At 43.6% G+C, this 27,209-nt stretch overlaps 1 protein-coding gene across 5 annotated transcripts in view; it reads right to left on the bottom strand.

Annotated features, from left to right (window-relative positions):
• MAP4K4 (mitogen-activated protein kinase kinase kinase kinase 4) overlaps positions 1 to 26,850 on the bottom strand; it is a 136,866-nt gene extending 110,016 nt beyond the window's left edge. For all 5 annotated transcript variants that reach the window (XM_083610410.1, XM_083610411.1, XM_083610409.1 and 2 more), the window contains exons 1-2: positions 25,767 to 26,850; positions 25,109 to 25,174 (exon numbers count right to left, since the gene is read on the bottom strand). In XM_083610410.1, coding sequence (XP_083466536.1) covers positions 25,109 to 25,174; positions 25,767 to 25,823 — 123 coding nt within the window. In that variant the 5' untranslated portion in view covers positions 25,824 to 26,850. The remainder of the gene's footprint in view (positions 1 to 25,108; positions 25,175 to 25,766) is intronic.
• Positions 26,851 to 27,209: the final 359 nt, after the last annotated feature.

Raw genomic sequence — 27,209 nt, forward strand, 5'->3', positions numbered from 1 at the left:
ATGCACGTCAGTCAAGCTAATAAATGACACACTTGTAAATATGTGTACACACTTTGCATATGATGCTTTGCTATTCAATGTGCATACAGGGAAATGGTGTGCGGGTAATGTACTCCCTTGCAAAAGAAGACACAATTTATTCTGCTTCGAAGAGAAGCGTCAGGAAGCCAACACGTGTGAGCGGTGACCGTACTGGAAGCCGAGCCTCCAAAAGGTTGAGGAGCAACAAGTCCATTCATCCTGTCAAGCCACTCCTGCCAGGACAGGAGATGAGGACTACAGATGAGGACCTAACAATTCAGGCTACAAATCAAATTGTGCCACAGTGAGGAAGCAGGAATAAACCCTAAAGGTAGAGAAGGTGCCTCAAATCAACAGTTATTGCTCTGCATGTCAAAGACCTGTATACGTAGATGATTTCCTAGGGAACATTTACCTGTTTTAGAGATGGTAATATGACACACTCTTCCTTCTCTCTCTCATACCCAAAGACACACAAATACACATTGAACGCTAGATGTTATGTCATCTAGGCAGCCCAGGGCCTTTATACACACTGCCCACGCCTGCGCCCAGGGAGCTCACTAACGCAGTGGTTTCTTTTTTTTTTATAATATTTTTATTTTTTCCATATAAACACAACACAACAAACATAAACATACAAAGACAAAAACAGAACAAAAAACATGTATCATTTCATATCCTAATTTCTTATACCTTTCTTCCCCGACTTCCTCATGCCTCCCCTTTCTGTATTCCAAATTCTTATCGATTGTTCAGCAAATCTTCCCTTATTTTAATTTAAATTTAGACTATTCTTCCTTATTCTCCTTGTCTTAACCATTGCTAATAGTAACCATTTACTTTCCAGTCCAACATCATTCTAACTTTCATTAACTTTGTAGTATTTCTTTAAATAGTCCTTGAATTTTTTCCATTCTTCTTGCGCTGCTTCTCTTCCCTGGTTTCGGATTCTGCTCGTCATTTCTGCCAAGCCCAACTAACGCAGTGGTTTCACTTCACCCTCACAGGCGTACTCCATTGTCTCTCGAGACAAGACGGATGCCGACGACAACATGAAAAGGGAAAGCATTGCTAAGCTTTACGTTACATATGCATAAGCAAGAAATGTTTTCTCAAAATCACAAGATAAGTGAAAGCAGTTTTACCTACCTCCCACTACCAACCAAATAAATGATTGCCTGAAAAAGCAGTATGAAGATAACAGCAAGGTCCTTGGCTTACTAAAGCAGACTGTGGAAATTTTTCCCAAAAAGCACAAGGGATTACTGCTCCAGCCATTTATCCACACAATCAAGGTTTGTTCCTTACATATTCTGTGTAGGCAATACTTCTTATCCCTGCCCCCTCACCCAAACTCTGTGTGTGTGTGTGTGTGTGTGTGTGTGTGTGTGTGTACGTACCCCACGTCAACAATTGCATCAACAACCACCTTGGGTAAAGTGGTAGAAACTGAATGATCAACTTTAATTTAGGTAATGCTTATTAGAAGAAGAGTTTGGATTTGATACCCCGCTTTATCACTACCCGAAGGAGTCTCAAAGCGGCTAACAATCTCCTTTCCCTTCCTCCCCCACAACAAACACTCTGTGAGGTGAGTGGGGCTGAGAGACTTCAAAGAAGTGTGAGTAGCCCAAGGTCACCCAGCAGCTGCATGTGGAGGAGCGGAGACGCGAACCCGGTTCACCAGATACGAGACTACCGCTCTCAACCACTACACCACACTGGCTCTCAGTTGCTCAAACCAGCAAATACTCTTCCTACCAGCATATCTAGTTGAAAAACGGATCTATTTAAACTTTGGGAACAACCCCTTACATACTGCTGATAAGTACATTTGGTCCTGTTTGATCTTTAAAAAAAATACCTAGGTATAACACTTTATACTATTGCGTGTTCAACTATTTATGTTCCCACAACAGTACAGTACCAAATATAGCACAGTAAACTCCACTCCAAGAAAACAAAGGATGAAACCACACAAGTGACAAGTTAGGGTTCCATTTGCTTTTAGTTACAGATATTTTAATGAGAGTCATTTCAGAAGAGGAAGGTAAGTATGAGTTTAGATTATAAATATATGGTGAAAGACACAACACAACACTCAGTCACTTTTGCATTCAAGGTGTAATTTGCTGAATTAAACGAAAGCAAAACCATACCCAATTCAAGTACTGTACTGCAAATTTAGGAAGTACACCATAGAACTAGAATGCTCCCCAACTAAGGAAAAAAATATATCATTTGAAACACCCTGACAGGTTTATATAACTTCCAAAGCAAGTAACAGATATATATATACCACTTGCTCTGTGGGACCAATAGGTCTAATAGAACTTTAATATTCCATGCAAACATTGGTGATTTCCCTGTGTTTCGTACACTGCAGAAAGAACTTACAAACTTTCCCTTTGGCCTTTCTCGGCCAGCCCAGCCACATCCTTTCAGACTATTCCAACACTTCATGGCTGCCTTTCATTTACTTATTTCTCTCTTTTTCTTCCTCTCTCTCTCCCTCTCATTGCTGCTTCATATTGTATGTGCAAGAGATGAAATAAGGGCTTACTTAGCCTGGAGAGCAGAGGTGGGGATGCTCCTTCATTCCAAGAGACATATTACCTTGTGCACAATCTTATTGCTGCTGTTGTTGATATATTATTAAATTTATATACTACCTTTCATTTGAAGGTCACATGCCCTTCTGTTGGCTACATGGTGAGAAGGTAAGAAGGAAGTGGGGGGAACCAGTGCCAAGGAAGTGGGCGGAGCAACAGGTGAGGCCCTTGCCTTTGTACAATAGGCTCCGTTCCAGCCATGGAAAAGTCAGGTGGTCATCCCTCTCCTCATCTTCCACTCAGGCAAGCAAGAGACAGTATCACAATTCAATCATGCATTCTATCCAGCCAAAAGACATGGGCATGGAACAAGGCCTGGGAGACCCTTGAGGGAAGACCAAACACATTCAGTCCACTTTACAGAAGAAGAGGGGGCCATTTGTTCATTTTGCTTCCACTAAATTAAACCTCAGCCTGATGCTCTGTCCCACCCTGTTAAATGAGGGCAATAGCTTTACTAAGACTCAGCAAACAAAGGAAAAGCTTGCAGAGTTTCCTCAACTGCTCTTCTGTCAGCCTAATAAGTAAATAATGCTCTCTTAATTCTTACTTCTGTAAAAAAAAAACCAAAAAAAAAACCAGTGGATTATGAACCTATGGATCCAAGAATGACTTCCAACAGTCATAAGTGAACCGGGCTTCATCTTCCCCTCTTACTATCAAAGCCACCTTGAAGGCCAATTGCCAGACAGGCTACATATATTTTGAGTAGTTGTATAGATACTTCCCGCTTGAGAAAAAAGCACTCAATGGCCAAACCACAGCTTAGCATGAATACCCTGGCTCCCAAGGATGACATGATCACAGCCACTTTGCTGTGCCTAGTAGTTGTTTTTTACGTCAGTACAACATAGGCTTGGCTTAGTCTGTTGCCAGAACTCAGGATCATACCTATGGTCTCTCCTTATCCACAGCCTACAACCACAGAACAAACCTTGGCTACAGATTAAGGAGGAGACATTGGGGGGGGGAATAGGGGGGGCAAGGAACAGGCATGGTCCGGTGTTGTTGAAAGTGTGAGACTCAGGTGGTGCTATGGGTTAAACCACAGAGCCTAGGACTTGCTGATCAGAAGGTCAGCGGTTCGAATCCCCGCGACGGGGTGAGCTCCCGTTGCACGTCAAAGTGCAAGCAGATAAATAGGTACCGCTCCAGCAGGAAGGTAAACGGCGTTTCCGTGCGCTGCTCTGGTTCGCCAGAAGCGGCTTAGTCATGCTGGCCACATGACCCGGAAGCTGTACGCCGGCTCCCTCGGCCAAAAAAGCGAGATGAGAGCCGCAACCCCAGAGTCAGTCACAACTGGACCTAATGGTCAGGAGTCCCTTTACCTTTATACGGAACAGGGCAACAAGACGCTGAAGGATACAGTCAACTAAAACAAGATTACATTTGAGGCAGCTACCTGATAACTACGGCCAGAAGGAAGAAGAGGTTTAGCATGGTGCTGATAACACCAAGTTATCCAGTATTTCTGAGTCCTCTACAACTACTTCAGTCGAGCACACGAGGAGTTTGCCACATTTTCTGTGAAAGAGGGAATGCCTCCCGGTGAGAATTTCGGGGCCTGATGACCCAGAGGCCAAAAGGTTTCCAGCTGTGTTTTCCTGGCTGACTTTAATGAGGTTACAGGTGAGAAGGTCACCATTAGGCTCGCAGTAGTCTGCCACCAGCTGCTTCTGTCCTGCTCTGGACTCTTTTTTTACCCACATCATTCTACTTTTAAATTTTTCTTTCCCACCCACCCCCCTGCCCCGGTGCAATTTGCAGGCTATTCATGCTAGCATGTTTTCTGATAACGCAGCTGCTGTGTACCTCATGGGTTTTATTTATGCAATCGTTTGTGCCCATCAACTTCCGCACCCAAAACAACCCTAAAGAGTAGCTAACGTATAAAACGAAACAGTAAATAAAATTAGCAGCAGTGACAGCATACTAGACAGAAAAGTAGTGCAGCAAAAAAACATAGAACCAGGGCAGACAATACAAAAAGAAATGCAACATTGCAAGTCAGCCTACAAAATTTACTTGCCCACTGACCTACATTAAGTTCTTATGCATGGAGAGGCTGAAAAGCAAAAAATGATCAAGATACAGCTTACAAAAGCTGCCTGCATGGCCACTGGAAATGATTACTTGCCACGATTATCTTACTTCAGCACAAAAAACAAGGACTGCTAACATTATCCACTTCAACGTACACACATACACAAAAGCCTAATCTGGTATGCTGCTTTTATTTAATGGAAGTATTTGGGCGCATTACCGCTGATCTACCCAGTGCTTTCTATTTATATATGTTAAAAATGTATTATTTATAGCTTGCTTTTCTATCTCAAGTTCTTCATTGTGTGCTCCAACCAAATGGCATTCACATATTTAAATCGTACATTTGTACAGTAGACATAATCCATTAAGATGCAATCCCCACAGCCTCTGAGAGCAAAGCAACAGCAACTTCATTCAAAACATTCCGCTAATGAAACTAGATGTTTGCTGACGGGCAGTTCGATTCAGATTGTCCCATGGGATTCCTGTTGACGTAATGCTTAATTCCTACCAGAGCTATTTGGCTGGAGCCAATAGGGCATCGGCTGCAATTCAGATGCATGTCCCAAGCCAATTTCAGCACGCTTTTGTCTTCAGCATATTCCATAGAAGCTCAGAAGTCTCCATTACACAAAACAAACCCCATACAATTTGCCAGCACTGAAGATTTGTTTGACTGCTTTTTAAAGAAGTCCAGAAATGACCTGCAGATTTGCACAAATAACGGTGCCTTATTTTCTGACTCCCATAATGCAATATTTGCCAATTTTGTATTTGGCTCTTGTTAGTAGACCTCGGCATTCTAACAAAAATCAAGTTAGATCCCATAATAATAATGATGATTTATTATTTATACCCAGCCCATCTGACTGGGCTTCCCTAGCCACTCTGGGCGGCTTCCAAAAAAATATTAAAATACCCTAATACATCAAACATTAAAAGCTTCCCTAAACAGGGCCTCCTTCAGATGTCTTCTAAAAGTCTGATAGTTGTTGTTCTCTTTGACATCTGGTGGGAGGGCGTTCCACAGGGAGGGCGCCACTACCAAGAAGGCCCTCTGCCTGGTTCCCTGTAACTTGGCTTCTAGCAGTGAGGGAACCGCCAGAAGACCCTCGGTGCTGGACCTCAGTGTCCGGGTAGAACGATGGAGGTGGAGATGCTCCTTCAGATATACTGGATATCTGAGCATGTCTTCCCCACCGTCAATGCCTACGGCTGAAGGAACATACTTGAAAAGATCTGAATATAGTTGCTGGCATGCAGTGTCCATAGAAGTGAACCAACAAGGTTTACTTTTCACATACAATATAAAATATGTGCACTAAATATATATGGAATTATACGTAGATATGATGGCCTCTATTGGGAGAGAGAGAGACAAAATGTGTCCCTGTTAATTCTCCTTGTTTGACACTATCAACCACGGTATCCTTGTGGAGCGGCTGTCCAAGTTGGGAATGGGATGAGATGGATGGAAGGCTGCCTGTTCTTGATGGGGTTACACCCCTTCTGCAGGAGCAGGTATGTAGCTTGGGGGTACTTCTGGGTCTCTTGCTGTCGCTTGCGGCTCAGGTGGCTGCAGTGGTGCAGAATGCCTTCCATCAGCTTCAGCAGGTGGCTCAACTGTGCCCCAATCAGGACAGGGAAAGCCTAACTATTGTCATCTATCCTCTGGTAACCTCTTAGGTAATATCACTGCAATGCATTAAAGGTAGGGCTGCCTCTGAAGGCGATTCAGAAACTTCAGCGAGTGTAGAATTCAGCAGCCAGGTTTCTCACTGTCGCAAGATGATTTAAGCATGTAACACAAAGCCTGTCCCGACTGCCAATTAGTTTCCATGCTCAATTCAAAGTGTTGGCTTTGACCTACAAAGTGGCTCAGGGCCGTAACAACTCAAGGACCACCTCTCCCCATATGAACCTACCCCAAGATCATCATGAGGTCCTTCTATGTGTGCCTCCACCACGAGAAGTCTGGAGGGTGGCAGCACGAGAACAGGCCTTTCCTGTGGTGCCCTCTCTGCTTGTGGAAAGCTCTCCTCTGGAAGGCTCCACATAGAGCGTATTACAGTAATCCAGTCTTGAGGTTGCTAGTGTCCGGGCTACACTGGGTAAGCGATCCGGGTGCAGAAACTGCTGCAGCTATCGCAGCAGCTGAGACTGGTGGATGGCACACAGGCCACATGGGCCTCTTATGAAAAAGCTGGAACACCCCTGAACTTTGTAGCTGCTCCTTCAGAGGATGCTTAAGCCTTTCCAGGGCAGGCAACTGACATGGGACCCGACATGAACATGGGAAGCACACACACACAGAGTCTCCATCCTTTCCAAGATTCAAATATATCTGTCCCCATCCAAGTAATATTATCTATAGGTGCTTTTTATAGATGCTCCTCTGCAACTGGGTTATACCATTGACATATCTCTGCACTGGCTTAAGTGTGCCATCTCCGAAAGAGTCCTGCCTTCCATATTGTTTTGCACAATTGGCCTAACATTTCTCTTTTCTTTGCCTTTATTTATTGGCAAGAACTCAAACTATCTCTAGGTAGCGGGCAGGCTGAATCCGACAAAGTCACTGCAGAAGGCTTGCAACAGAACTCCCTCTCGTTCGTCTGCTTTGTGTACTCCTCCTCCCCACAATCTGATCTAGAGAGTTTGGGTAATCCCCAAAGCAGATCTGACAGAGTGTGGGATAAGACGGTAGGGTCAAGTTCCATTCTGCAAGCATTCTTCCCCAGCTGTTGACAGACAAGACTATCCTCTTCTGGAAATCTTTATATAAACTCTTTGCACATAAAAGTAATACTGGGCTGGGAAATTGCTCCCTGAAAATATTTTTGGGGAAGGACATACACTTAAACATTTTAATTACTGAACTTTAATCAAGGCTCTCTCAATTAAATAACCCGCCCCCTCAAAGCATGTTGAAAACTACTGGCTTCAGTATCACCTGAAACTAAGAACTAAAGCTTCATTCAAGTCCCGCAGACCTGGTGTCCAACACGTCTGTGCATGGTTTAAGCAAAATAAGCACAAGTAAAAATATCAGTATTAGCTGCAACCCTCTGGCTTGACATATATTTCACAAGGCAATAAAACGTCTCATCTTAAAAGTCCTAAACATCTTGCTCCTTCCTCGATAACTATGTAATAAGAAGCAACCATTTTGGATTGATTTCTTGCTGATAAAGTGAAGTCAGGATATTTTCACAAGGCATTAAAAGCAATACTTTTTCTAGTCTGTGCCAACCATTGCCAAAAATGGATTCTCCAAAGTTTGATTTACAAAACAGCTTTGTTTGCAACTTAGTACCTTCTATGCAACTTGGAGAACACAATCTTGGAAGATGTGTCCAAGTATTCACAAAACCAAATAACTAAGCAAGGAATAAGGTAAAGGTAAAGGACCCTGGACAGTTAAGTCCAGTCAAAAATGACTACAGGGTTGTGGCACCCATCTCACTTTGACTGATTTCAGTCAAATAGTCAGATGGGCAACAACCTCATTTAGTTAAGGAATTGCCCTGACTATCTAGAAAACTTCTGTAATATTTAGATGACAGCTATGACAACATTAACATGGACATTGACAAATGAGATGGAATCCTGCAGAGCCTAGTGCTAAATAACCTAATTTGACTGCTATCAACCAGAGTTGGTTTTAAAACCCCAACACAAGAGGGTGGTAGACAACTTATTGATAATGCTAGTTCAACACAATGGGAGTTTGATCAAACACAGCCCTATGGAATCAACGTCCCAATGGGAAAGTGGCAAATTACTAAAGCCGTCCAAAACTCCACTCCAAATGCTTATAGGTTCTTTGGGAAGGGGCCAATTTCTGGAATTGCCTTCAACTGTGGGGACATGTTACTTTCAGTTTTTTTAAAAAAGGTAAAGGACCCTAGTCAAAGGCAACTATAGAGTTGCAGAGCTCATCTCGCTTTCAGGCCTAGGGAGCAGCCATTTGTCCACAGACAGCTTTCCGGGTCATGTGGCCAGCATGACTAAACCACTTCTAGCGCAACGGAATACTGTGGTGGAAACCAGAGCACACGGAAACGCTGTTTACCTTCCTGCTGCAGCAGTACCTATTTATCTACTTGCACTGGGATGCTTTTGAACTGCTAGGTTGGCAGGAGCTGGGACCGAACAACAGGAGCTCACCCCATCGCGGGGATTCGAACAGCTGACCTTCCACTCTAGCTGCAGACTGTTCGCACCCCGGAAGGGATCATGTCCGCAACCAGAGGTACCACTGTATAACTGTATATGAATGATTCAGCACATGCATAAATCAGGGTCTACAACAATATACTTAATAAAGGAAGCAAAACCACATAACTCTTCCAGCATTTAAGTGGGAAATCTCTCTGGGCTGCATCCAAAGAAGACCTTTCATTAATTCAAAGAGCTCTGGCTGCCCAAAGGAATCTTTCCTCCCTCTCCTCTCTCTGAGTGCCTCCTACAACCTTCTCAAATCTGCTCCAGAGGTCTGAGAAGAACCCCAAATATAATTTAAGAGGTAAACTAGATACTGCCCTCTGTTTCTACGCATGCTGCTTTTCTAATGTTATTGTTTAGCTTTTAACGAATCACTTAAAAGCACCACAACACTCATTCATAAAGTTCATTGAACCTGGAACCAAAACTTTATAGTTAGTTCAATATTAAAAGATTCCTTGCCACGTCAGAGTTGAATGCCAAAACAAAACAAAACCATCCCCACCTGCTTGCATTTGTTAAGCATCTGTCCTCCCCATCAAATTCCAATTTCTTTTACGGGGGGGGGGGGAATACAGGAGAAAAAATTTTCTCTGTATTAGGGAGCTCCCAGAAGACAGTCTCATTCTAAAAAGGTAAAGGACCCCTGGACGGTTAGGTCCAGTCAAAGGAAACTATGGGATTGCAGCGCTCATTTCACTTTTCAGGCTGAGGGAGCTGGCATTTGTCCACAGACAGTTTTCCAGGTTATGTGGCCAGCATGACTAAACTGCTTCTGGTGCAACAGGACACTGTGACGAGCGCCAGGGTGCACAGAAATACCGTTTACCTTCCCACCGCAGCAGTACCTACTTATCTACTTGCACTGGCGTCCTTTCGAACTGCTAGGTTGGCAGGAGCTGGGACAGATCAACAGGAGCTCACCACTGTCAAGCGGATTCGAAACGCCAACCTTCTGATCAGCCAGCCGAAGAGATTCAGTGGATTAGCCACAGCGTCACCCACATCCCACAGTCTAGTTCGATCAACACATGAAGATGCAACTAAGGAACATACAACCTCCTCCAGTGTTTCTAATACAGTGGTACCTCGGGTTAAGTACTTAATTCGTTCCAGAGGTCCATTCTTAACCTGAAACTGTTCTTAACCTGAAGCACCACTTTAGCTAATGGGGCCTCCTGCTGCTGCGCTGCCGCCGCTGCACAATTTCTGTTCTCATGCTGAAGCAAAGTTCTTAACCTGAAGCACTATTTCTGGGTTAGCGGAGTGTGTAACCTCAAGTGTATGTAACCTGAAGCATATGTAACCCGAGGTACCACTGTAATCTCACTTTATATTTATTTTGCGCCCCATGTGTCTTTCCTTATTAAAAGGTAAAGGTACCCCTGCCCGTACGGGCCAGTCTTGACAGACTCTAGGGTTGTGCGCTCATCTCACTCTAGAGGCCAGGAGCCAGCGCTATCCGCAGACACTTCCGGGTCACGTGGCCAGCGTGACGAAGCTGCTCTGGCAAGCTAACACCAGCGCAACACACGGAAACGCCGTTTACCTTCCCGCTATAAAGCGGTCCCTATTTATCTACTTGCACTTAAGGGTGCTTTCAAACTGCTAGGTGGGCAGGAGCTGGGACCGAACGACGGGAGCTCACCCCGCCGCGGGGATTCGAACCGCCGACCATGCGATCGGCAAGTCCTAGGCGCTGAGGTTTTACCCACAGTGCCACCCGCGTCCTCTTTCCTCATCAGTTATTATCAAATGAGGTCTCAGTGCATTCCAAAGAGGTCTGCAATAGATTGGGTGATACTGTACCAGACTGAAAGTATTCGCTAGGTTCTGTTATTTTCTTCTATGTAAGACTACAGTAGAAACACATGGGCTAGCACCAGTTTAAACCATGGGCAGGCAAAGGCCTGGGGGCCGGATCTGGCCCAATTGCCTTCTAAATCCAGCCTGCAGATGGTCTGGGAATCAGCGTGTTTTTACATGAGCAGAATGTGTCCTTTTATTTAAAATGCATCTCTGGGTTATTTGTGGGGCATAGGAATTTGTTCATTATAATTTTTCAAAATATAGTCTGGCCCCCCACAAGGTCTGAGGGACAGTGGACCGGCCCCCTGATGGAAAAGTTTGCTGACCTCTGGTTTAAACTAAAAGACTTAGTAGAAAAAGTGTGCTAGCTTGACCAGGTATAAGTTAATAGCCTGCACTGTGCACGATGCGAACGCTTACACGTGTTATTCGAAACCCTTGCATTTTCTTTTTTAATGTAAAAGTTCACATAAGCAAGCTATGAGGTTCCCCATTAAGCCTTCAAACTTTGATCCTAGAGTGTCTGTGTTGGCTGTGCCAACCAGCTTTGGAGGAGAGGGAGGAAAAAATAGTACAAGTACATTCATTTCTAAGTGGATACAGAAGGCAACCATTATAGGAGTGTCCAACTGACGTGTCATCACTGACATGGTTCCTTTTGGACCCAGAAGAGGGCAGAATGGGGGGCAGAACAGTGGGCACATTTGCACGCTCCACCGACGCGCACAGGGGCCGGGAGGGGAGTTCCCGCGCAAAATGGCCGGCGCCTATACTGCATACACTGCATGTTATGAATGTTGGTCTCTAAGGTGCTACTGGAAGGATTTTTTTTATTTTGTTAATATTAAATGCTATTATTAAAAGCAATTTTTAAAGTGAACATTTATGTTGCAGTATTTGAAACCTTATCCAATTTAAGCTTGTGCTACACACATTTCAGAGCAGCTACTCGGTTGTACTTTCCGAATTGGGGAGAACCAGCAAAAGTGTGCATGTGGTATCAAAAGTGTAGGCTGCATGCCAGTGAGGGCAATAAAGGTAGAGGCAATGTGGTGTTTTTTTTCATAGTGGAAGAGCAAGGGCTGGCTGCTTAGGGCACTCCTGTAGTGGCAGGCAACAAGCAAAAGCTACCAGTTTTATACTTGTGGTGGGTGGAACCGATGCAGTTGGAGTTGAAGTATTAGGCTTCAACTACGGAGGAGCTATCTAGGTTCAAATCCCCAATCAGACATAAAACTCACTTGAGTGGAACACTTATGTCTCAATATAGCTGAAAGCAACTTTGCAAATGGGACTACACACAAAATACACTAGCCTACATCACAAACACACTGAGTTTTATTAGTAATTTATGCAACACGAGTCTAGCCTGGAAGAAAAGTTCTAGAATTCTTCCTGGGTCTAGTCACCTAGAAGCAATGCTTACTTGCCAAGAGGAACTAGCCAAGTGGTCATTTACAAGCCTGGCTGCATACACAAAAGGTACAATAAATCAATGTAAACGAGCTGAGCAACTCCTCTGAGAAAAGGACAGGATATAGAGATACAACTGAGATATAAACAGACAGCGAGACTCGTCTCCCAGCCACTCCCACTCTCTTTCCCACGCATTCCCCAAGTGACTTACCAGATGGCGTAATATGGAATGCATAGGTAGAAGCTGCATCTTGTATTTTATTTCGAAAACATCAAGAACTCTACTTCCCAGCACTGAGTTACTGCTTGATAAAACTGCCCAGTGACACTGTTCTCTGAATGGCTTTGCAGCTCATAAAGGGATAAACACGATTCAAATGCATCTCAACATAAGATAACAATTTCCAGCATACAGGAGAGAATAAAAGCAGATAGAGAGTGGTTAGAACACTTTAGACAATATTTTTATATTTAATGTCTCAAAAATAAGGATGCCCTCACCTGTTGACTATTAAACAAGCCTCTCAGGGAACGGCGTTCCATAAACAGGGGGCCACTACTGAAAAGGCCACCTCCCTAGCAACCACTTGTTTCACTTTACTTGGGGGCAAGAGGAACAGAACCTCTTTAGACTATTTCATGGAATAACAATGCTAGGAAATTGAAGAAAAGGGCTGAAATCTATTGCCACACTCAAAATATTTACCCATAGCTATTCAAGAGCAACTGCCTCCCAGTGTTAGAAACTCAGGCGTACAGTGGTACCTTGGTCGTCGAACTTAATCCATTCCAGGAGCCCATTCGACTCCCAAAACCGTTCGAAAACCAAGGTGCGGTTTCTGATTGGCTGCACGATCTTCCTGCACTCAATCGGAAGCCGCGTCAGATGTTCGGCTTCCAAAAAACGTTCGCAAACTGGAAAACTTACTTCCAGGTTTGCGGCGTTCGGGAGCCGATTTGTTCGGGAACCAAGGTACCACTGTATAACTTAGGCACCAAATGGCTCCTTAAAACCAGAGTTACAGTCTCCCAAATGGAATGCCTAGTTGCCATTTTGGGCGCAGAGAGCTCAAAAGCTGTATTTTTCAATATGACTTTTCGGTTCCTGAAATCCATTCTGATTGTGCAGATAAAATATCACGGATAGGAATTCTACTGGATATTTTGCTAGTGTGTGAAAACAGTCAGGACCCAAGGATCCGCAGGCATGCACCTCCAAATGCTGGAGACGTCAAGTGCTATCGTGGCGTCTGGCTGACAGCTAGGTGCATAATGCTCCCGCCGCCTGAAGAATTTCGAACGCTGCTGCCCCCCTCACCTTCCCTTCCCACAGACCTCTAAAGTGAACCAAGAGAACATACATGTTTTTCCATCTGTGTAGTCAGAATAGCATGATCATGAAACTCAGCACTTGATAGTGTTCCCAGCTATGGAACTGCACCCCCACCCTCCAGAAAAAGAAAGAAAAAAAGACTCACTCTAGAGTCCTACCACAGATTTCTTCCAGAAAAGAATATTATTTGAACCCTTTTCCAGATTTTGTGGTATTTTACTGCTTTAGATTTTAATCTGTTTTGTTTTACATGTTAATACATCCTGAGCCATTGTGGTAAGGCAGGGAAAAATAAGTAATTTAAAAGCATTCTTTAAAAGATATGTTTTTGAAATGCTGAAGTTATACAAAGTATTGCTCTTTTTGAAAAATAGTACTTCTGCAGTGAACAAAAATATATATGGAAAAACCATAATTTTAAAAGACAGATAGGTTTGATTAAAGTATGCAGTAGCATGGTCCTTCAAGCATCAGAAAAGGAGGGAGGGAATTGTGAAAAGTTAACAGATTTAAGACTAAGTATTTATATATGAGCCAATATAAATATTTACTTCCATCTAAAATGATGTCGCTATTGAGCAGATTTTAGCTTAAAAGAAGGCAAAGGCACGGTAGAGTTAAAGTTTATCTAGGAAACAAATATATGGAAGCTTATCATGAGCTAGGAAAAATATTCTAACTGCCAAGCACCCATCATCGAGTTTGTTCAATATAATCCTAGGCGTGTTTACTCAAAAGAAGTTGTACTGAGTTCAATTGGGCTTATCCTAAGTAAGTATGCATAGATTTACAGCCTTTAGCAGTCAGGTAAACTCTCCACACAGGGGTTTGCACATCTCTGAAGAGAAGATTTAAAAAATCAAGTCACCTTTTGCTAATCACTGCAATTTAATCTAGATCAGGTATCCCCAAACTCAGCCCTCCAGATGTTTTGGGACTGCAACTCCCATCATCCCTAGCTAACAGGACCAGTCGTCAGGGATGATGGGAAATGTAGTCCCAAAACATCTGGAGGGCAGAGTTTGGGGATGCCTGATCTAGATCCTACATCTATGCACAGGCACCAAGTTAAGATTCAAAAACTGAAAAAGGAAAAAACAATCTTGCTCCTAGGATGATGCAAACATGCTTTTTACCATACACACCAATTCAGGGACATTTTCTGCATCTTCTACCCCACAAGTATACAATTTTTTAGGTTTCATTCACTTAAGCATTTTTTTAAAAAAAATATATTCTCCCTAACATAGAAGGAAGAAACTCTTGTGATTTAATGTTGAACTGTTGTATACTAGGATGTGCCCAAAGTAGACAAAAAGATTTGCAAGTTAATGAGCAGACATTTCAGTGCCGTTCTTGTTCTAGCACCCATCTTCAGAATGTTAAAAGTACTGTACAGTAAATAACACAGCATTGCAATTGTCTTTAGAGGATCACAGAGAACTGCAATTAAGCTTTGTAGTCTTGAAGATACATTATGGAAATGCATTGCATCATCAGACCTCTCAAGGGGTTTGCCGAGATTACGACAACAAGAATGTGTCAACCCCTCTGTAATCAAAGGCAGCATTTCCATTACTTTATTGACACCCCTATACAGTCGTACCTGGGTATTCGAACAACTTAGCTCCCGTCCCGAACGTTTTGGTTCCCGAACGCCGCAACCCCAGAAATGACTGTTCCAGTTTGCGAACTATTTTTGGAAGTCGAACATCCAATGGGGTTTCTGTGACTTCCAATTGGCTGCCGAATGTTTTGGAAGTCGTACAGACTTCTGGAATGGATTCCATTCGACTTCCAAGGTATGACTGCACATTCATCTCAGGCATAGATATTCCTATATTACAGACTAGTAAGTATATGAATAGGTAAAAGGTAAAGGTAAAGGTAAATATAAATAAATATGTGACACTTTTTTGGTCCATTTTGAAAGGATGCAGATTAAAAATATCACAATCAGGATTTTTTGGCTTCTAAAAAGTCAAGACTGATTCCATGGTTGATTGGGGGTGGGGGCAAACACTAAAAAAAAAAGTATGACTGAACGTAAAATCTACTGTGTGGAAAATGTGCTCTTTCACTGTACTATGACCCTTCTCTAATTCTAAAAGTGAATCAACATGAGTATTACACAAACACAGTGATCTTTTTAAGGATTCCATCCATATAATGGACCAGTTTGGACATTTCATCCCTGGCTTAATAAACCACAGTGTCTTGCCTGCATCTTCCAAAGCAACTATTCTATTCTGAACTTAAAAATGGAAAGCATAATGCTGGTGGTCAACAAAAGAGGTGTAAAGACTCTCTCAATGCAAATCTTTAAAAATGTAGTATAAACACTGACAATTGGGAAACTCAGGCCTGCGAGTGCTCCAATTGGAGAACAGCCTTTACCAAAGGTGTTGCGGACTTTGAAGACGCTTAGAACTCAGAACAAAAGGGAGAAATGTGCTAAGAGGAAGGAACGCTTGGCAAAGCCTCACTGTGATCAACTCCCATCAAGAAGCCTATTTCCCCCCTGTGGAAGGATATGTGGATCCAGAATTGGCCTCCACAGTCACTTACAGACTCACTGTTAAAACTGTGTTCAGGAAGACAATCTTTCTCAGCTATGAGTGATCGCCAAAGAAAGAAGACATTCCCCACTCTTCTTCGTGCCTTCGTTTCAGGATTTCAGCCGTGGTCTTTTCAAACCACACTTTTCCATTACTCCTGAATTGGGTGGTTGTGGTTCAATTGTGGTTGTGAACTGTGGTTCCCTCACTGGAATCAACACCAATATTAAAACCACAGTTTCCCTGTTCTGAACATAACAGAAACTATGGTTTAAGGAGACCAGGATCACAGCACCAAAGTCAGTAGGGAGGAAAACAAAAGCCCAGCACTCATTCAGAGCTAAATGAACTAAGGTTAGCGAAGCTAGGAATATTAAGTCTTGCCCAACCCAACAAAACCATACCTATCACCATTAGAACCTCAGACTTATAAAATATTACACTATAAGATGCAGAAAGAACACACGGAAAATCTACTTTCTATATTGGTTTGTTATGGGTATATAAGTTTTCATTTCAGGATTCTACCATTCTTTCCTGACATGATGACCACCCGCGACTGAAGCGTAACAAATAGTTTCTGAGATTTTTCAAGTAGGAAGTGGGTTCCCAGCTGGCTTTCTTTCTGAAACCTTACAAGCATGGATATGAAACCATCTACAAAACAGAAGCAGCCACCATCTATTATATTTGGACCCAAAACTTCAGCTGCCACTTCACTCATCATACATGACCACATCATGTACCACACATGGGGACTCTTGAACAGTATGCAGCAGCAGGCTGCTTGTCCATGTAGTAAATCATCATTTATTTTTAAATACATTTTAATGAGATGGGTAAACTGGGCTATTTAAGCATCAACAAGCAAACAGTTGTCAGGTGCTCCATAGGTAGCTTCCTGGGCTTACAGGAAGTCCAGCTGAGGATGCTATGGGTTTCTCAAGAAAACCTTCTAAAACACCAGTTTCTCAGCTTGCAAGACCAGGCAAATTACACCACAATTAATAAAGCTTGCAACCTGCAGCCTCCTTTGTTTGTACAGCAATCAGGTGATTAAAAAGTCAGCGCTTCTATTTTTATTCACCATTGTAATACCACTATGTCATGTTTTGTGCAAAAGGCACTGAGCTCGTTACCACTGAAGTCAGTCCAGCGAAAAGTGGCATTTACAATCCAGTGGCCATCCATGTACCTGGATGCCCTTCTCAAGTTCTACTGCCCTTAGAGAGGAGGTGGATTTAATAGGGAATTTTTCTCAGCCTGAGAACCAAGTCCCTTTGGGCGACCTGTCAGGAGCCAGGGTCAGTAGTGGACAAGGCCAAAGGCAGAAGTGGGAAGATTTTAAACTTATGTAGAGTAGGCTAGTTTCTCCGCACACTCGCTCATCCTTCTCTGTCCTCCAACCAGGCAAGCAAGAGAGAGTATCAAGGCATACTCCAGAAATGCAAGAAGAGTGCAAAGCAGGGGCCAGTGAGGAGTGTGGCAGAGAGAAATAGAGTGGGGGTCTGGAGGGGAGGTAGGTAAAGGACCCCTGGACGGTTAAGTCCAGTCAAAGGCTACTATGGGGTTGCGGCGCTCATCTCGCTTTCAGGCCGAGGGAGCCAGCGTTTGTCCACAGACAGCTTTCCCGGTCCTGTGGCCAGCATGACTAAACCACTTCTGGCACAAAGGAACACTGTGACGGAAACCAGAGCACACGGAAACGCTGTTTACCTTCCTGCCGCAGCAGTACCTATTTATCTACTTGTACTGGCGTGCTTTCGAACTGCTAGGTTGGCAGGAGCTGGGACAATGGGAGCTCACCCTGTTGCAGGGATTCAACCTTCCAATCGGCAAGCCCAAGAGGCTCAGTGGTTTAGACCACAGCACCACCTTTGGGAGGGGAGGTACCCCACCCCACAGGCCTGAGATACCCCACCACCGCCATGACTGACACACCTCTGCAACCCCCCTCCTCAAAATATTCTCATGGCATGTATACTAACAGTCTTTGCATGGTGCCTAAACAGTATTTTATTCTTTTCATGCCTTCCAGCTGAATTCTGCTTAAGAGGTTTGCTTCGTTCTTGCTTGCTGTGTCCCCTCCTGCTGCCTTAAAGTGGTCTTTGCTCTCTTTGCCGCCACTGGATTCATTCTGATTATTTTTCATCTTATTTAATTAAGCCACTTTGATAACAGATAGTGGGAAAGTGGGCATTTTGCATGTGCTTTTAAATAACACCTGAAGCAACAATTCAGAATAACACGCCAAGGAACATGTTAGCTTACACCACACTTGACTTGCTACCCCCACAATGTTCAGCTTGAAGCTCCATACTGCAACCCCGGAAGGAGGAAATCTGATAAAACCCAAGGTGCAAGTTTTATTAGCTGCATTTGATGTCCTAGCATTCTGTTGTGAATGGATACAAAACTGTTTGCCTACTGAAAATTCCACTTAGCCATTTTTCATCCTGTGTTTGTATTTTTCCTATGCTCCATTCACCACCACAAGGCGTATTTTTTTACTTAACACTAAGTACTTTTCTATTACTTCTTCCTTCCGTTTCCTGAATTAGAAGACTCCAAAGCCTAAGCTCCCACAGTCTGCGCTAAGGTAGCAATCTCTGAACTGAAGGATAGAAGTGTAATTAGTGGGCTCCATTTGGTCAACGTACCCTTAGCCAGTTACATTAGAATAATTTTCACAAAACACCTTAATAACCCCTAGCTTCTCTGTGTCTCATTCACATTACTTTGAAGCATACAGGAAGAAGCTATATTGCTTTTATTATTTGTTATGTGTTTAAAGTATCAACTGTAGCCCACTCTTCATTGTGAAGAACAGGTCACAAAGCCACAAAAACATTAAAATGTAATCTTAACAAAACAAAACACAAAACAATGACAAAACATTGCAAATATTTTTATCGCAGCAGATTTAACACAGTAGCAAACCATCCAGAAGCCCTGGGCAAATATACAGGTCTGCAGCTACTGACAAAAGTCATTGCCAGCTTTATTTTGGAGAGAAGGGAACTTCATAAATGGGAGGCTTCTGCTGAGAATATATTATGGGATCACAGAACTGTAGAACTGGAAGGAACCATGAGTGTCATTCTAGTCCACTCCCTGCAATACAGGATTATTTTGCCCAACGTGGAACTAGAACCCATGACCCCTGAGATTAGGAGTCTCATGCTCTACTGACTGAGCTATCTATTTTGTACGACCTAACTGCAGAGCATATTGCAGGTCTTTGTGGCATTCATTTAGCTGTTCATTTAGAGAAAAGGGTGGGGGAAATAAAATAAAATATAATAATAATAGTAATGATGATGATGGTGGTGGTGATGTCATCTCATATGCACATGTATACAAACTATGCAGAAGTAATCCATCCCCCCAAAAATAATCAAGTAGTACAGAGCCAAATTCTTAAGAGAAAGTATAAAGCACAGTGCATACTTTTGAGAAACTGGTCTGGCTTATTTCCCAAGAGCAAGTGACCTCACCAATAGTGGCTCACCAGAAAGAATAGGATTTCTTTCCCATGTTCAGCAAAATGATGCGAAGTCACAAATGACTCCCTCTTTTTACTACAGGGACACAAAAGGATAATGTAGTTATTTGGCAATGGCCAAGGCTTCCTTAAACCGTATTTACTGAAGTAACAATGGATTTATCTTGGTGAGGGAAATTATTTTCACAGGCCTCAGATTATTTTCACATCAGCATGTAAGCCATCCCCTATTACATCACTCCTGTATGGGCCAGAACTTAGGCAATATGCATAATTTACATGTAGCTTTGGAAAGCTGAAATATGAATCAAACAAAAGATGCCTTCACTATGAATTAATTCTCACAAGGCTTCTAGAAAGCAGCAGTCATGAGAACCTAGGAGACTCATCCTTGATTCAAACGGCACATTTCCTGTTATAGCTCAAACCTAACATGCCAATTACTTTCTAATCATTAGCGTGTGCTGGGGTCTCTGAACGCACACGAGAAATATTTACAGCAGCTGGTTTTTGGAATGACACATTTTCTCTGTAGGGCTCGATTTTTATTTCCGCGCTTTAAAAGAGAGCGCGCAATCAATCATCGTTCCCTCAATTGTCTTTCGGCAGAGCACGCCTTGCCATCATTGTCAAACTATTCCCTCCAAATTTATAGCCACTGAAGCAAACACACACACACATACCCCACTAGCTCAGAGTACTTGATTTGTTAATCACCCAAAATAAATTGAGCCTAACTCACAAAGGAAGAATTAGAATCTCTCCAGTGTACACAGCAGAGGTGCAGTTTGACGCCCATCTGTACCAAACAGAAAAGTTTAAGTGCTACCACAATTCCATTCACCCTTTGGGTATGAAAGCGCTAAGCAGCATACAACCACAGAAGGGCCAACTTTTTTTTATCTTGCTTAAAAGTTGCACCAGGGTGGCAGTGGACAGGGAGCAGGCAACTGGGGGCAGGGGAGGCTCAGGAACTGCCAAGAGTTTTTAGGCAATTCAAAAGAAGCTCTTCTCTTCATGCTTGTAAACATGATGGCTGCATTCAGACATAGGGCTTATTGTGTTAGCTTTCTTCGTTATAAAGCTAGCACATCCATCCCCATTTCTCACGTTGCTTCTACACCTCAGCAACTGCTGAGTTAGGGAACCGTGCCTTCTTGATCAACATAGTGCCATGTCACCTGCAATTTTAAATGGCAGGAAAGAACTGTGTGCTGGGATCCTGCCCCAAATTTCATCACGAGCACGCTGGAAAATTGCAATCCAAATGGTTTTCCGAATGAATGGTTGTTGTTTTTCCTGTGAACAACATGGAAATCAGCACAAAACTTCCACTAGATTTCCAGAAGTGGCTCGATGCAGTCTGTATGGGATAGATAGTTGTCAAGTGTCCTCTGCCTCTCAATGAAACCAAAGACCCCAAACACAGGAACGGGCAATGGCACAATACAGAACACCTCTTAGGGTCATGGAAAGGGCCACACAGATATATGATGAAGGGAGGAGAAAACAGTAGTCAGCTGATGGTTTTTGTGGCCATCAGGCATCAAAAAGACAGAGTATAATGTTCTTACAAGTGCCCCAGTAGATTGCTAGCACTTTTTCATTTTATAATTGTAATTAACGAATTAATGTCCCGCCAAGAATGAATCATTCTGCTATAAAACACTTCACAGAGTTGAACAAAACACAGAAGTTCATGTAGCCTTTTATGCACAAATGTGCATTCAGCCCACACAAATAAGCACAGATTTTTTAGACTGTTGTGATTCATAAGCAAACTAACAAGTATGGTCAAGGTATTCTACACCAGAGGTACTTGCACTGCTTAAGCCATTGGCAATAGTTTTGTCTAGCACAGTTAGGTGCCTATAATCTTATTTAAAGGTACTCCATAGAGAATTGCTAAACTGGCGTTGCATTGTTCACAAGTTTCATTCCCATATTGGTGATTGCAAAATTCAGATTATCATCTTGGAGCACTTCAATAGAGAGTTTCTTAGCAAAAGAGGCAGATAGAAACAAACAAACAAACACAACCACAGGCAATGTCTATGCCAAGTCCAAATCATTTAGCTAATTTTATACAGCTAATTTCGTACTACCATCCAGTGCTAATTCAACATGCCCAACATTAGAACAAAATAGATGTGAAACAGCCTATTGTCTCTTAAGGATCAGGCAGACTACACATTATAAACACAGGAAAGAACATGCACACAGCAGAACATTTCAGCTCCTCATTCTCCAATGAGAGAATGAACACCAGTGGGCAAGTCTGTACATGCCATTTAGCTGACAATCAGTTGACCTCAACTCAGGGAAGAGGGGTTCCTCTTTGACATTCTAACAATACCCTGCTTTCTAGACAAATTTTATCTTATCCCAAATAGCTTTATTCATTGTACTTCTGCCAGACATAACTATTTGCTGCACAAAAGACGTCAAACTTCTGTGGGAGGTTCACAACTCCTGTTTTCCTTTAAACTCTAAATTTTCTATTTTTTTAAATAGCTTTAAAACAGCAACATTTTACTCGCTTAACCTAGAGGGTTGTTGGGACAGCAATGTAATCTGTTATTTCATTTTCATGCTCATTTTAAAAAATACTCTCTAAGCGACTCCCCACCCCCGCTAAGACACATTTGTAAACAGATGTGAGGGCTGGTGCATCTTTGGCCCTCCAGATGTTGCTGACTACAACTCCCATCATTCTTGGCCATGCTGGCTGAGGCCGATGGGATTTGAAAAACATCCGGAGGGCCACAGATTCTCCTATTTACGTGTACCAATAAACTGCGTACTAGTGTATCTCTTTGACGTCAACAATGACATCAATGGTAAGGCTGGCCTTGAACATCTCATACACATGCCTTAGCATGAATTGACACACATACTTTTAAAGATTTACTACATAGCTTCCTTTGCCAATATCTGTGGAGAAGTTCCTATAAAAGAGAAAACCTTAGACCTTAACACTAACTATTTGCATATGGTTGCTTCACTTCTTTCATATCTTAGGGCAATAGCCAATCTACCACAACTAATTGACGCTAAGGAGACAGTTGGACATATTCATGGAAAAAGGCTTTTAAAAATAACTTTTAAGTTTTCTATACATAACAAGAATACTTAAGCGATTGTGCAGTCCCAACAAACCAGGAAGCAAAAAGTTATACACAATATAATTAAGACAAAACAAAGAAAGGCAACTTTAATATTCTTCTGATTTTCATGCATAGTTCAATACATAAGAAGTTGTAGTTGCTTCACTATGTCCCCAATTTTCAGCTCAACTGATATTTATCGTATCAAGACAAAGGTCCCAGAATTGAAATTATCAGTAGCACAGCAACTGCAGTGTCAAACAGAGATCTGGGCATACCCTGAAAGATTCAAGGTACAGGTTTACTGCCAGCTAAATTCTGTAAGAATCGATCAATTTGGTCACAAGGCTTTAACTTCAAGGACTGGTCCCAAAGACAGCTTTGTAATACGACTTCATCTTGAAGTTGCTTGTTATCTTAGGATCTCTTATCAGTTATTCAACTATTAACAAAATTCCATCACTTTGGATATTGTCCAGTTCCCAAACCTGAGCAGTGACTGGATAGGTAAGAAGAATCGCCACCCATGCAGCCAAATGGGTATTTTTTGCCATACCAAAAAAAAAGCAACAGGATGTTGCATCACATAATGTCTTTGAAGCAAAAGTGGCACATGCACATTTGGGCTTACAGCACTTTGATTCTATGTGTGTATGCAACTTACCAAAACATCGTTATCTCTAGTAGAGGTATTCCACAATCACATTTCTCTCCATTGTATATACTGGCAATACACTACTGGCAACAACGAAGCCCTCTTGTTTACATGATGTAGTCAGCCACCTTTTGTAAATATTATGGGACCCTGGAGTGATTACCTACTATTTTCATTCCACACTGGAATGGCACCCAAGCAAATAAATAAATAAATAGTAAAACTATAATCAGCCAGCCTATAGTCAACTCATAAAACATTTTATTTAGCTCAAGGCATTGTCAAATTAATTGACTTATTTTCTACTCGTTTTATTTACAAGAGATTCTAAACTCACACAACTGAACTCCCTTCTAGGGGTAGCAGGAAGAGGACACACCCAATGTGATATATAAGCTTCACAAGCAAAGAAATTGCAGGGGAAAATATCATTATGAAATAGTTTCAAAGGGTCAGCCATAAATCAGCCTCAAACTTAGACATGTTTTAAAGTCGTTTTAACATTGCATAGGACTAACTCCTTTTGTTTACAGCAAGATCAAAGCTACTTCATATCACTACCGCTCATCCAGCCAACAATCTTCTTACCAAATACAGCTTGTAGATCATTGTAAAACAAAAGAGAAATAGCAAGGACACCACACATCAAAAGAAGGTGATTCCCACGTTGGAACCAGCATGTAAACAAAGAATGGGGAAACTGTGGCCCTCTAGATGCATCCCTGGCCATTTATCACACTGGACTGGGGCTGATGGGAGTTGCCAAGTCCACCAATATCTGTAGAGCCACAGGTCTCCCATTATGGACATACAAAGACACATACTCTACTTTTTTCACTGAATGTACACAAGATGGGACCCACGACTGGTCATGTACTGAAACTCTATTGTGATAAGGAGCCTCTATTGTGATAAGTTGGATGACAGGCTTATTAGACTTGGGTGCACACCAAACAAGAAGCAAAACCTCTTCCTATCTTTTCTTACAAACCTTCCTTAGGCTTGGCCATCCTTTACTCATGTAAAATGTACAATGAAAAACTTAGTCATATGGGTGACTAAACATTACACAGCCATGAAATCTCAATATTGGTTTCTTTTATATAACAGACTTTGGGGGGAGGGGAGGCTGTTATCTTCCCTTCACACCTAGCCTTTGAAAACAGCAACATCTCTCAGTATCCTACAGTTGTTTCCTCTGTATGTGTGCGCTTCTCCCCAAATCATTTGCTCGTCAAACAGGTTATTCTATGAATTCTGATCTTCTGCTCTCCAGACATAAAATAACATTCCCTGCTCTTTTTACCCTGATTCACCCCACCCCTTTACATCCACACCCTCTTACAGAGTTAAAAGACACTGGAGGTAATGTGATGCCAGTCTCCACATCTTAACACGCCTTGGAAGGATCCATAACAAAGAAAGCTAGTGACATTCTCCCCACCAAAAAAAGCTATCTATTTTCAATAAAGGCAGGAACACCCCCAATTTCCCCACCATCACATATCAGCATACTGACAGGGCGGAATGAATAAACAAGACTGGATGGTTGTGAAGGAGAATACAAGATTTAAAAGCTTCTTGGATCCTAATTTTGGGGCAGCAACAAGCTAACTCAGTGGGTTCTTCAGACCCCAAAAGGGTCACTGAGGGAGTAAACAGCAGAGCTTGACAGCTGTGTCACAAAGCCACCAGAGATTTACTTCCCCTTAACTTTTGTTTGCAAAGCAGGGTGGCCAGCCAGCATCAAGGCTGTGCAAGAGAAAAATGTGCATGTATTATGATTTTTAAAGGAAATGAAATTCTTGACACAAACCTTATAAACTTGACCATAGGTGCCATTTCCAACCACTTCCACCAACTCAAAAATCCCAGCAGGGTCCTACACAATAAAGGTGTGGAGAAGGGAGGGGGGAGGAAGATAAGAGGAAAAAAAGCAGGGTTATATAGATAAGAAATCACCACCGGCGCACCCACCCGCCCCCCAAAAACGCCACTGTCTGGGGGGGATTGTTTGGCTGTACAGCTGTTGCGCCCTGATTTTCCACGCACATGCCAATACATGCAAACAAAGGAAAGCACTCCAAGACTGAACTCATCTCTCTCTCTCTCTCCCCTCCCCATAAGCTCTAAGGAACAAAACGGGGCGATGACAAACCAGCCAGCCGGCCGAAGGGCCCCTTCTCAGCCGCAGCAAGCAGCCGCGACCACCCCCCTTGCAAACCCCGGAGCTTCTTTTCCCCAGCAACGCGACCCCCCAACTCTCCCTCCCTACCCCCACCTCGCTTTTCTCCCCCAACCCAGCTGCGAACAACAAAAGCCACGCCAGGGGAGACGTCTCCCGCTTTGTGTGGCCAGCGGGAGGCAGAAAAGACGAGCCAGCGAGCGGGGCGAGGGAACGAGGGGTCGCCTGCCGCGCCCCGCTTAGCCAGCCAGTCCCCCACCCAAGCCAGCCCACCTCCAGCCGCACTCACCCGTAAGGAGGAGAGGTCTATCTCCCCCAGACTTTTCGCAGGAGAGTCGTTCGCCATTTTCCCCGTCGCTTCTATTAAATAATTCCTCTTTCTTTCTATTAACAAAAGACGGCAAGCACTGCTAGCACGCCAGGGTGAAGGAGAGGAGAAAGCGCCGCCCCTTCCTTCCTACCCCCCCCCTCACCCAAAAACCCCAATCTCTCTTTCTCCTTCCCCCCCCCCCTCCTCCCTCTCTTCCTTCACTCCAGGATAAAACTCTTCTTCATTGGAGGAGGGATGCAGGGCGAGATGTGGGAGGAGGCAGCTCGGGTCCGCTTAGCTTTCCTTCCCAAGGAGGCTGGCGGAGGGGTTGTCAGTTCAATTGTGGCCGTCGTCGTTTTATTAAAAAAAATAGGAGAGTCCGTCCCCCCCTTTCAGCCTCTGGTGCGCGCGAAGGTCGGCTTTTTACGCCATGGTCGAGGAACCAGATGCGCCTCTCCTCGCGCGCGCGCGCGCTCCCTCCTCCTCAGCCAGCCACATCCAACATAGCGAGCCGGGAGCCGGCGGTGGGAAGGGAGGAAGGAAGGAAAAGAGGAGGAGAAGGAGGAGGAGGGCAAGGAGGAGCAGCAGCAGCAGCAGCAGCAGCAGCAGCAGCAGCAGCAGCCCCGCTTCCTCGAGCGCGCGCACACAGAAGGGCTTGCCACCCACCCACCAACCCACCCCAAAGGCGCACGCGAACAATAAAAAGCGCCACCCGGACGCAGTTGCTTCCTCTGCCTTTCTCCTCCTGCTGCCGCCGCCGGAGCGCAAAAAAAGGGCACCGGGCGCCCCGGCGGGGAGAGCTTCCTCCGTGAGGCTTTGGAGGGAGGGAGGGAGACAAAGCGAGCCGAAGAGGTGTGGGAAAGGGATGCAAAAAAAAAAAAAAAAATAGACTCCGCGGAGCCCGAGGACGCCAAGCGGCGCCCCTTCTCTCCCTTTCCCCCAACAGGAAAACCCAGCGGAAACGCAAACGCGCACCAAAGCACTTCTGGGTAAATTAGGGAGGAACGGCTGCGAGGAGGAGGAGGAGGGGGTGGCAGTCGTCTGTTGCTCTCAGTCAAAGTCTGTCTGGGCCGGGGGGGGGGGATCTTTGTTCGAGCGAATATATCAATATGCGAGCAGGGGCGTGGCAGGGAACAATGGATTTGTTTTAAAGAAAAAGCTCCGCTCAAGTCCGGCCCCGAGCTGGGCCCTCGCCTCCCAGGAAAGAGCCAAAATATGTTTCCACACATCAGCCCTCCAGAACAATGCAAGCCTTTATGTATAGGGGAGAGGGGGGTAGGAGAATCGATGGACAAGGGGACGCTCATGAATGGATGGTCACAGAGACACTTATCAGGATTGGAAGTGAATACTGAGAATGCTCAGTGATGCATTTGCGCAGGAAGGGCAGAAATCTTGTGCTGTTCAATCATAACGGCAAGT

Source organism: Podarcis filfolensis, assembly GCF_964270895.1.
Source record: "Podarcis filfolensis genome assembly, chromosome: 4".
Taxonomy (NCBI): Eukaryota; Metazoa; Chordata; class Lepidosauria; order Squamata; family Lacertidae; genus Podarcis; species Podarcis filfolensis.